Genomic DNA, 12907 nt, shown 5'->3' on the forward strand with positions numbered 1-12907 from the left:
CCGCGGGGTGAAGGGTGGTGGTAGAGAGGTCCACAACTGATAACCAGTGAAATCGTTACCTGATGATTTGCAGAACACTGTCCCTTTAAAGGGCTAGATTATATGTCCCGTTGAGATTGGGGACAAGAAACACTAGGAAATGTGACCAAAAAATTCGCCTCCGTTTATTCAACCACTATTTTATTTACATCCTCCCAGTGATACGTGGTGACTCTGCACAGGTGATCTGTGTATGATCCGGGCTGACAGATGCCAACACGGAGGTGCACAGGGACACATGGGAAAGAGCACCCCTGTGTGTCTGAGGATGGCGAGGGGAAGGCTGCCACGACTGTTTTAAGACCAGGGTTGCCAGGAAAGGCAGGGGCTTTAAAACATGACATTAGCCTTCCCACGTGCAGTAATTACCTGAAAGCAGGGAACCAACCATCTTCCATCCATCCAAAGCCTGTGGTGTGAGAAACTGCTGTTTTTACACAGGTTCTCTCATCCCGTGGGCACAGCAATTAGGCCAGGTAGGAAGTATCTGAAATTTACCTGTGAGGAAGCCAGCTCCCAGAAGCTAAGGAAAAATGAACTTTCATAAAATGAGGAGATACTGAAATGTAGGTCGAAGGGCTGCTAAAAACAGCAGGGAAGTGGAGCACAGAGCGAAGAGCCCAGGGAAAAAGGCAGCAAAGCAGTTCTCCAGGGTGAGGGCCACAGCAGGTAGCACTGACACTTCCTGGGACCTTGTTTCATTCGCAGTTGCCAAGGAAGCAGGGTTGAGTGAGAAATCATCTCGACAGACCACCACTTGGAGGACACGTCTGTCTGAGATTGGGCTGTGAAGGAGGAAAGGCTTTTAAACGTTCACATTTAAACTTGAGTCACAAGGAAAATTCCTGCCAGGTTAGAACATGGCCCTGGGCCTTGCCCCATATTAAATTCTTTCAAATACTTGATGATAGATCCCACAAAGAAGAACGGCAAAGAACAGGAAAAACAAGAAGACTTTTTAATCTCAGAATGTTGTCACAAGGGGATAAACGTTGCAGCAAGTTTTTCTAAAAATGAGTGATTGTAGAACAAGATTATGCATTAAACAGATGAGGAAGTTAAGTTGGAAAAATCTCAAAGAATTACAGAAATGAAAGCACAAAGTAAGCAGCATAAGGCAGAATAGTTTAAAAAAATGGAAAAAAGGAGTTAAAGAGAGTAGAAATAGGACGAATGCTGAATGCAACAGCACACATTTAGTAATACAGTTCTAGAAAATGTGAGTTTTCCTAAGTTACAAATTTGAATCATTATGTGTCATATTTTCTTGCAACATATGTCCCTGATTATAATAATCAACACTAAGATAATATGGACTAGAGACAGAATCCTCTGGACAGCCAGGAAAAAATACGAAGTCTTTATATAAAGGGGAGAAAAAATTATGTTACCTTCAGACACCTCCACAGCAGCATTTAATCGAAATAGAACGATGCCTACAAAGTCCTCTGACAACGAATGGGCTAAATTACTTTTATAACCAGCCAAACTGTTATTTGAGTATGAAGACAACTGATTATATGGCATGAAAAACCACCCGCAAATCCAATAAACAGGAAGGTATAGAGAACCCAAAAAATAAAAATAAGAGGAATCTGAAATCAAGACTTTTAATACACATGTTTAAACTTGAGAAAGGGTGGCCGTCATAAAAACAAAATTACACAACTAGGTCAGGTACTTTCCCCTCCCCTCAAACTAAGCAACGTGAAACTAAAAATTCAGGGGAGAAACAGTAGGCAAGAGGACAGGAGACAACTGAAGATATAATGAAGATCAGCCAGAACTGACAAACTCAACCAGAACACACGGAGGGACACACAGATGGAACATAATGAGAGTTCAGGCAGATGAAGAGAACGGCAAGGGCAATATTTGGAAAAAGAAAGGCTAAGAATTTTACAGGGTGGAAACAACTGTGGCCTCCCATTTGTAACAGCACACAGTACCAAGTAAGATGCATTTTTAAAAGACCATACCTAAATACAGCAGTAAAAATTACAGAATATTAATACATTAAGGCTCAAGAGAAAAAAATCTTAAAAACTTCCCAGAGACAATAACTTAGTTGTGAAGGAATGACAGGTATTTATGAACAGACTCGCCACAATAAACGCCAGAAGACAATGCAGTTATATAACACTGAAGTTCTGAGAGAAAATAATCGTATCTAGAATTCTACATACAGGTAAACCATTAATCGAGTGAGAGGGCAGTAAAGAGAATTCAGACACGATACCATCTATTCCCCACCATGTACACTGAAAGCCTGCTATGTACTTCCTCCTTTAGGGCAATGAAGAGGGGATCCAGGACCGAGGAGCCCCAGGTGAGGTGCACACAGCATCCATGCTGCCGCTGGTGGTTTCAGTGATGAGGAGTGGCATTTTTGCGTTCTATAACTGAAGGTTCCAGAGAAAATCTGACTCAAGTCGTGCTTGATTCAGCAGCTCAGAGAACCTCAAGCCCAGTTTCTTTCCTTTCCTCTTTGCCTTTTTCAGTGCTGACCTCATGGCCCCAATGTCGCCTGAACTTTACTTCCTGAATTTATGCCAACTGGAAAGGGGGCTCACTTTTATTTTAGGATTAAAAGTAAATAGGAAGGACCCTGTGCCAAAGGCGTAAAAGATGAGAAAGAAAAGAAAGATACAACAGTAATACAGAAGTTATGCAAACATCTCTCAGGGAACATCGCTTTCGTGGCTATAATGCAGCAGGGCAATTCTTACCATATCTATGGCTGATGGCATGGTCTCTGGATATGCTCTTTGTGGTGAGAAAAAAAACATAGGTGGCTGGGCTTTAAGTCATCTGACATGATTTTTGCAAGTGCATAGTAGCTGAACTATGACAACTCTCTACAGGTGACACAGGTCAAATAAATTATAATGTATACTTTTAACATTTTTCAGAATGATCTATATTCCATATCACAAGAGTTTTATAACTGCGTTTTCTCAAATATACGTCAAATTCACCACAGGCCATCTTTGCAAATGACCTTGACAAAAGCATCCTAAAAACATTCCCAAGGGACAGTCAACAGCAAAAATAAGTCTTGAAAGGTCTTTTTGTCTTGAAATGATAGAATCTCATGACAAGAGTTTAAATGGTTTTACTTCTCTATTTGTCATGTATACAAATTACTTACCTATAAATCACTTATATAGAAGAATTAATACTTGGATTTTCTTGGGAGAAACATGAAATCTCTCTCAGTCGTCTGTCAAGTGGAGATATTAATACCAGTTCTACCCAAATCATTTGGATTAGGAGAGCTTATTTGGAAATCAAAGTACAGGAAAGAAAAAAAGAGCAACAATGAACAAAGAAATCTATACGTGTTAGTAAGCAAAAATAATCGCCAACTGGGGCTTCCCTGGTGGCGCAGTGGTTGAGAGTCCGCCTGCCAATGCAGGGGACGTGGGTTCCTGCCCCGGTCCGGGAAGAACCCACATGCCGCAGAGCGGCTGGGCCCGTGCTCTGCAACGGGAGAGGCCACAACCGTGAGAGGCCCATGTACCACATACACACAAAAAATAATAATCGCCAACTGTAAACAAAACAAAAATACTGTGGATCAAAATAAAGCTGAACTACACTTCCAGATCAGGAGGAGCTTAAAACATCTAAAGGAAAAAGTATTGACTTTACGTTGTGTTAGAAACACCAAAAGTGTTTATGTTACAACATCAAGAGTCTTCCTAAAATAATAGGAACTGTACAGGGATAAACATGGGATAAAGAAAACTTAAACCAACAGAAGTCAGAAAAGTTTGGAAAAGAAGCTAAGAAAAATACAGAATTTAGGAAGCACAAAATAAGATGGCGGAGATAAGTCTAAAGTTATTGCTATAAAATTTAAGTGTAAATATAAATGATTGGAAATGTAAAATCTGATTTTAGGTATTCATAGCATTAACAGAAATCCAGTGGGAGGCTTGGCTCACTCTTCCCTGCTGCAATGCTTTGCTGCCATCTGTGGCATTTCCACAGGGCACCTTCGCTGGGTTTGCACACACCCCCTGTCCCCCACCCCCAGCAAACCCCTGCGTGCCTGGGGGGGCAGTTCCAACGTGCAGTCACTTGGAATTCTAATGGGACCTTCCAGTTTAAGGATCAGCGTAGCATTCTAGTTCGTGGAAGAAAAATTTAGGAAAGTGAGAAGAAAGAATGTCCATGTGGAAAAGCCAAGAATAGAGCCAGCCCTGTGAAACTTCCGGTGCTGACTACCAAGGCCAAGTTGTGGTTGGAGACAACACTGGCTTTCAGGGAGCTGTGAATTTCTGTCCCTGGCTTTGTGGCACGCCACTGCGGTCACACCCCTAAATTGAAGGCAGTCTGATTTACTGCGTACCATTTTAGGAGTTAGCTGTGAAATGGCATTAGTAATCACTGGCTTCGAAAATAAGGGTATAACATGATATGAGGGTAAACTTAAGGGTGCCTCCCGTGGCCATTTAAATCCAATCTACTCAAGGAGGGAATTCTGTTCTCCACATTTTTCAGATGAAAAATGGAAACACAGAGGTCAGGTATTTTGTCCAAGATCAGATAGCTATTAAGTGAGACGCAGAATTCGAATCTTGCTCTGAGCCTGACTTCTAATTGATTTTTGCCTTTCACTCGTGAAACTGGTGGTTGTTTGCACAGTTATGGCTGAATACAATCATAAAGTACGTTTTTCATGGCTCCTATGAGGCATAATTCCGAACACCAAACCAGCCGTGAGGCTGGTGATGGCTGGCAGCCGCAGGCGTGGGGCACTTACCACAGGGCCAGGCCGTAAGTAGACGGGTACGCCAGTTTGCTCCAGCTTTCTGGTACTGCATCGTGACTCAGCGCAGACTGCTGGGCTTCCATGTCAGGACACAGCATCAGCTCCCCCTTGCAGGGAGAAAAAAGGCCACATAGTATCTTTTAATGTGATGAAGGCTGCTCTAGTCTCACTTAAACTTACCTTCAATCCAAGGTCTAATTGTTGAAGTGACACCCGGATTTCCCGAAGGAGAATATTCATCCTCTCACATTCTTGGAAGCAGACAAGGACATAGGGGCTTCTATTTGGGTTTTTGTGCATTATCTCTGCCATGTTGAACTCCTCTGGAAGTTTCTCCAAAATGTCATCCAAGGCATTCTTAACCTTAAATCATTAACAAGCACAAAGATTTAGCTCCTTTCTATTTCATTTTTGGTCACAGTGACTATATAGCCTCTATTTTTTTTTTTTAAGTCTAGCACTATATCATACAACTCCCAAAGATGCTTGCTAATGAGTTTAAAAGATGCCTACTAACTCCCAGGAGGGGGGCAGAGTGGCACCGCCAGCTCCCTCAATCGGTGCAGCCCTCCCCTCCTTGACATCCCACAGTCTAGGCAGGGAGGTGCTACTATTTGTTTGTAGTTTATTTACTGTTAGCATTTAGGGAACATAAGAACTCTCTCTCATCGACTACATTTCATTTGTTTGTAAAGACATGATCAGAGGATGGAGAACCCCAATATTTGGGTAGTCCATTTTGCAATCTGCTATTTTAGAAAAGTTATTTGAAAAGTCACATGAACCAAAGATGCCCTTTACATGAGTTAATTCTGGTGACTCTGCAATGCTGCCCTTGCAACTGACACATCCTAAAATTTGGGGGACAATTTGGATCAATATTTTGAACAAGGAAGCCTGTATCTTTTGTAGCTGTTGCCCTAAAGAAATGAAGGATTTGTTCACTGAAGACGTGCATATGTACATAGTTCTCTGATGTGCATATTTATTCCAACGATGCAGTTTTACAGAGCTGGGAAAACCAACAAATACCTAAGAAGGACGAAAGATTGGAAGATATTGCCTGTCTTCAGCCTCAGGCAGCTTTCCCTCTTTCATTTATTTCTCACATTATTGCCTGTGGCTCTGACTTGATGCGTGCAGATTGCTTTATTAGCACCCTGGCAGGTCATTTGTCAGATCCTGAAATCTTGAGCTTATTTACAGCAGCAGTACAGAGTATGAAACACAGTGCTGTAGAGAACTTAGGTCAAAGAAAGGCTTTGGGACTCAGCTAAAATCTGGTTTCCTTCACTGGCCCTTTCTAGCTGTCTGGCCTTGGGAAGTCACCTAAGCTTATCTCCAAAAGAGAGATTCCGATACTACTCAGAACTGTTGCAGATTAAATTGGCATATTTGTAAAGCACTTTCTATAGTGCCTAGTATATAAATACCTAGTAGATGGTGGTTGGTACAACCAGTCCGCTTGTAGGAGATGCTGAGGCATCTTTACCTCATTTGCTTTGCATTTTCTGGTGTAATGATCAGCTGCCTCCCTGGAGAGATTGAAGCCCCAGAACTAGACGAAGACCTCATCCACCTCTCTGCTTCTATTAACACTATAGATCTTCCCAAATGGATGGATTTTTTAATTCATTCATCTTTTTAAAAATCTAAATTCATATAGGGAAGATGTTAGTATATAGGATAAAATGTGCTGTAACAAATTCTAAAGCTTCTAAATTACAAATAAGTGTCTCAATGAATGGCCTCATTTCAAGAAATAATTGAAAAATTTCAAGAAGTAATACGGCAAGTTCCTGGGACCTCACTATAATTAGACCTGATGTTTATTGTGTTTCCACACACTGAATCCTTGACTGATAATTCTGAGAGAAATAGAGGCTAATTTATTGAGGGAAAAATAAACTATTCAGGTTTTAAATTAATGAGAAGTAATATTTTAATCCAAAGGTAAAAAAAAATTATTTGATGTCCATTTCTCATCCCCATCATTCTACGGTAATAAGAACCTTCAAAAGAACGATAATGCCAGTCTCCCAAGAAAAGGTGAAAAAAGACACTAAGAAAATGACAGAGCCAAAAACACACTGAATGAAAGGCAAGCCACACATGTGGAGAAGAAATTTGCAATACATACACCTAACAAAGGACACACATCTGAAATAAAAGAGTTCTTACAAATCAGTAAGAAAAAGATTGACAACCCAATTAGAAATTGGGCAAGCAAGTGGAACAGGTACTTAACATGAAAGTTTATCCAAATGGCCATAAGCGTATGAAAAAATGTTCAGTATTCTTAACTGAGGAATGCAAAGTTAAAACCACAAAGAAATACCATGACTCCTAACAAGACCCCAAGAAGCAGGAGCAACTGGAACTCATACACACTGCTGGTGGGAGTGTGTATGAGTGGTTGTACCACTTTGGAAAACTGGGAGTATCTATTAAAGCTGAACATTATACCCTTTGATCCAACAATTCCACTTCTGGGTATACAGGAATGAGTATTATAAGCAGATAGCTTTGGGAGTTACCTTTGTATGCTGACAAAAGACTATACAAGAATGTTCACGGCTGTGATAGTCATTGTAATGAAAAGCTAGAAAGAACCCGAACACCCATCCCCTATAGAAGGAGCAAATTAAGAATTGTATATATATAAATAAAGAATTACATAGTAAAATACTAAACAAAAATGAACCATTGGTCCATGCCGCGACATGGATGAATCTCTCAAATCTCACAGTGAAATGTGGAGTGAAAGGAGCCAGACATAAATTAGTACATCCTGTAAGGCTGCATGTATTTGAAGGTTAAACACTGGGAAATCTACTCGATCTAGTCTGTGGTGACAGAGCTAAGGAGAGTGGGTACCTTTGGCCTGGGGTGGAGAGGGTGCTGCTCAGTAAGGGGCAGGGATATCCTTCTGGAGTGCTGGAAATGTTCTGTATTTTGATCCAGGTGGTGGTTATGTGCACACAAAGGTAAACTTCATCAGCTGTGCACTTAGGACTAGTGTACTTTACTGTATATACAGTATAACTCAATAGAAAAGAAAGAATGACCCTCTACCTTGTCTTCTGTGGACTGTCCCAGCTCTTCACCTCTGAGTGCTTTCCTGGGCTGCATCTCCAGCAAACCTCTGAAGAGAGTGTTGGCTGTGACTGTCAGGAATTCTATTTCAGCATCTGGGTGGAGGCCATACAGTGCTGGGCTTTCCGGAGGAAGCATCTCTTCTATGTACTGGTGGTAGCCTGAATAATCCAGATTGGGTGGGGCAGCAAATCCTGGTGCCAGCATCAGTTCATCATCAACCTTCAACCACAAAGGAAAAGTCAGTTATTCCAAATCTAAGTGGACATCAATCTTCACTTCCCAAACACCTTGAGAACACTCTGGTAAGATGGTCCCAGCACAATGCTGGATAGCTAGCAAGCTCTCTAAAATATTCTCTTGACCCTCTTGTAATCAGTCAGTCTGCTCTGTGTATGGTACCACGCTGACCTCTGGGGAGAAGTCCAAGGAACACACATGAATCCCATCCTTAAGAAGACCTGGTTTGCGGTTTGCTTGGGGTAACACGATACATGCACACAAAGGGAACGGACAGGTGCTGAGCCATCTACTGTGTATTGGTCACCCTGTTGCATGCTTGAAGTCATTGATTCTCTCAGATATCCCCATTTCACAGAGAGAAATTGAGATTCAGAGTAACTTGCCTGGGCATATGTTTGATTTTAATCTTAATTCTGAACTCATTTTAGTATGACTTAATAGTACTTTCCGCAATACTACTTCAAACTATTTTATATATTATGCATGTAGATTTTGTAAACATGCATAATTATATGTGCCTATCTTAATACGTGGGACTGTGTGTAACTAACATGTTATAGGGCAGTGTACACTAAAAGTCAAATCAGTGCTACCTCCCTGTGACTTTGAGCTTCTCAGGGCAGAGTCCGTGTAGCTCATCTCAAGATCTGTAGACCCTGGGGCAACCGCTAGCTAGCACATACTGGTGCTCAATCCATAGTTGCCTAATGAGTGAGCGGCTGGAGTTATCAGGCATTAATCACACCCATCCACTTCATTCAGGCTGGGGAGAAGGGTAGACATTCCACCTGGAAGAATGTTCTTAACCAAAGCAATGCGAGCAGAAATACCAGAACAACAGTTAGAATGTAGTACTTCAAAATGTAACAAAACGAAGAATGTAGTACTTCAAAATGTAACAAAACGATTTATGGGCCTCAGTCTCTGACCAGCTATAAATACAGTCAATCCAGCGCTTATACTTTTCTGCTTAACTCAGTGTAATCTCAGATTTTTTTTCCCCCTGATTGTTCTTTAGTTGCCAGGGGACCATTACACTTCTGTTTAATTTTCCCAGCCTCTTGCTGTGAATTCTGTCTACATGCACTTAAATGTACAGGGAATGCTAGTTTTTAAAAACCATCACCTAAAGTAGCTATTTTATGCCTAGAATTTTAAAATCATTTTCTGAAAAGGGGTTTATCTCTGTAATTGTGTATGTTCATGCTATCTGGTCCCCTCACTATCACCTGGAGACGAAGTGACTATTCATTAATTCATTCAATCGTACGAACTGATCACCTAGTATATACCCCAATAAGCCGTGGAAGTATAAGAGATTCATATAACCTAGTTCTTAAGGAACTCACCGTCTAATGGAGACAAAATAAACGCGATTTTCTACACAATCATGTCATCTGTGAGTCGTGGCAGTTTATTCCTTCCTTCTCAAACCTGCAATCCCAGATTGCCGAGGGAGCCCATGTCCTTAGGGATGATGCTCAATTGCTCTCCTGAATTCCAAAAGGCACTTTAAATGTTAAAGTCAGAATTTCTATTTTTATTTTGTATGGGGAGAATTTTCAAGTTATCCAGTCTTTCGTATTGCCAGAAACAGAGACCTGGACCCAATAAACATGAGAACACCCTAATTTTCTAGAAGGAAAAAACAAAACCTGAGAATGTCCTACTGTAAGTTCCTACTATGATGTCAAACAAGTAAAGCTCGATAAACAAGGCTTAGTTCACACAGAGACTTCTGTTCTCTTACTTTGAGAAATCTGTGAAGATGTCAACATACTCAAGGAGCTCTGGGAATCCTGATTCTAAATCCAAGCCTTCTCCCATCCCACTGAGAGGCTTTTATGAAAAGCTGCTTCTTGCTGATGGGACCCTAACTCTGCACCGTGGCCACCTGTCCTGCCTTTGGGGGAGGGCTGTTTGATACGGTTATTGTTAGGCCTCAAAGAATCAGTAGTTCTCAATTAACATGTCTCCAAAGGAGACACACAAATGACTAATAAGCACAGGAAAAGTTGCTCAACATCACTAGTCTTCAAGGAAATGCAAAACAAAACTACAATGTGATACCACTTCACACCCACCGCGAGGACGTGGAGAGAATGGAGCCCTCATATATTGCCAGCGGGAATATAAGTGATGCAGCCACTTTGGAAAACAGTTTGGTGGTTCCTCAAAACATTAAACATAGAGTTACCATATGATCCAATAATTTCATTTCTATGTATATACCCAAAAAGAAGTGGAAATGTATGTCCATGCGAACACATATATGAATATTTAAAGCAGCATTATTCATAATAGCCCCGAAGTGGAAACAACCCAAATATCCATCAACTGATGAACAGATAAATAAAATAGTGTATCGACACGATGAAATATTATTTGGCCCTTAAAAGGAATGAAGTACTGATACATGCTATAACATGGATGAACCTCGAAAACATGCTAAGTGAAAGAGGTCAGACACAGAAGGCCCGATATTGTGTGATTCCATTTATATGAAATGTCCAGATTAGGCAAATCTATAGAGACAGAAAGTAGATTAGTGGTCACCTGGTGCTGGGGAGTGGGGCAGGTTGAGGAGGAGGATGGTGAGTGACTGCTACTGTGTACCCTAATTTCACAAATGAATAAACAGAGGCTCAGGTTCCGTGATGTATCTAAAATTGCACAGCAAACACAAGGGAGAACTGAATTTGAACCCGAGCTTTTTTGTCATTTTGTTTTACTTCAAAGCCCAACTTTTAAGCTATTAATATTTGACAGCTTTCAGGTGACCTGATACCTTATTTTCCAAAAGTAATTCACCATATTACTTGTATAGCATTGCCAACTATGCACCTTACATGAGAGAAGAATATTAATTATAATTCCCTAACTTCGGCCAGGAACCCTCTAAAGCACATTGCCGTCGGGGAACCCTCTCTAAATGTCGTGTCATTTACCCAACAAGAAACTCATTCATCCTCCTAACAGGACAAAGCCACTGAAAGCATTCCAAGGTTTGACCACCTGCCCATGTAACCAAAGACACTAATTGCCAAATAAGTTAACCAATGTGAGAAGTGGCAAAAAGACATCCTGCAGATGCTAAAGTGTGAGCTTAAGTTCCTAATAATGTAAACAGCATGAGCAGGAAACATCTGTATGAGAACAAAATAACTGGGATTTTGCAGTTGCTGCCACCAAACCAGTCAGTGCTTTAACTTCCTCTGGTGAGTTGACAAGGTAGTGCTTTCTGGTGAGGATGCAAGACTGCAAATGAGCATCTCCATCCTGAAAACCTCACCAGAGTGGCATGGAAGGGCAGGTACCTAAATGTCTAAAGGGCTAATGCACACACCAGAGGTGCCCCTCAGGTTGCATCGTCTATATTTATTTTACAATTATGTGAATGGGAGTTCAGGCTTGTGAAGGTTAATGGACTGTCTTGGTTGGCAACAGTAATTCACTCTCATCCTCAGGCCAGAACCAGAGAGGGAAGAGCAGAGTGAGTTTGTCGCTCTGCCCCTTGACCTCCACCATCATTCAGAGAAATCAGCCTCTGTAGAGGTAGCACACCCGACCCTGTTTATCTTTCCCATCTCCATGGTAACGTACTCCCAGACCTCTTCTGAGGAGTGACTTCCAATTGTGCTAAATTCAAAGTGTCTTTCTGACCCGTGAAACCTTGCTCATTAGAACTAAGGAAAGACCAGGAGACTCACAGTCAAAAGAAACAAGTAATGGTCACATGGCAGGAAAGTCTTTTTTTTTTTCCTGCCTTGTCCCCAAATTGTTTAACATTATTAAAAGTAGCAAAAAATAACCTGTCCTCAATTTTCTATATGAGACTACAGTACACCATGTTTTCTAATACATGATTATATTACTTCTCAAAATGGACTTGAGGAAGGCATAATGCTTTTAGGAGATGAACTTCTCAAGAAATTATAAACAGGAGGTTGCTCAAACTATTTTTTTAAAAAAATACATGGCACAGCTCTAAACACAGTTGGTGTCTTGCCCAAGTGGGAGTAGAGATGGCACGGTGGAGGGTGCCTTGGGTTTCCAAGAAATAATCAGGCAATGGCCATGAACCTGGAAACCTTTAGAGAGAGACAGGAGAACAGTATGCCACCACTTTCAGCTACTTCAGTATGGAAAACAAGGACTGAGTGCTTTTCCCAGAAAACCCAGCACCAGCCACAAACCATGTGGGTGTACACAGACATAGGGCTGGTAAGATGAGAAATGGGAAAAGGGTACCTGTGGCCTCTTCAAACTGCAGTACAAGGGAGCTCTGCCCCTCCCTCACAGAAGGAAGAACTGCCCTCTCACATCACCGCAGTTTTCTTGAGCACATATTTAGTTAGGAGTTAGTGATCAAAATTTAGAATACTCCATGGCTTCTGTGCCAGAGAAAGAACTATAGAATTCACTTGTATCAGAGCCGCTGAATTGAAATCAATACGTCTGGCTAGAGCCCCTGCCTGGGATAACTGGGAGACCTGGGGCAAATCACCGTGACCTAGTCTCTTTGTCTATGAAATGGGGTGACAGCGTCAGTGCTGTGTACCTCACGGAGTAATCTCAAAGATCCAGTGAGTCTGTGCATGGGACAGTGCTTCATGTGGGCACAGAAACCACCTGCAGTGGTGGCAGGGAGGTATCTTGCTGAAACACAGATTCGGATTCTGTGGGTGTGAGATGGGGCCCAAGATCCTACACTTCTAACAAACTTCTAAACTCCCTGGAAGGTGTGCC

General features: G+C 41.5%; 1 protein-coding gene across 2 annotated transcripts in view; it reads right to left on the bottom strand.

The window, feature by feature from the left end:
- Window positions 1–12907, bottom strand: part of DNAH11 (dynein axonemal heavy chain 11) — a gene marked incomplete at its 3' end in the record, with an annotated part of 310916 nt that overhangs the window by 2020 nt on the left and 295989 nt on the right. For both annotated transcript variants that reach the window (XM_082632325.1, XM_082632326.1), the window contains exons 77-79: window positions 7895–8137; window positions 5000–5182; window positions 4811–4926 (exon numbers count right to left, since the gene is read on the bottom strand). In XM_082632325.1, coding sequence (XP_082488451.1) covers window positions 4811–4926; window positions 5000–5182; window positions 7895–8137 — 542 coding nt within the window. The remainder of the gene's footprint in view (window positions 1–4810; window positions 4927–4999; window positions 5183–7894; window positions 8138–12907) is intronic.

The sequence above is a fragment of the Mesoplodon mirus genome, assembly GCF_964341445.2.
Source record: "Mesoplodon mirus genome assembly, chromosome: 9".
Taxonomy (NCBI): domain Eukaryota; kingdom Metazoa; phylum Chordata; class Mammalia; order Artiodactyla; family Ziphiidae; genus Mesoplodon; species Mesoplodon mirus.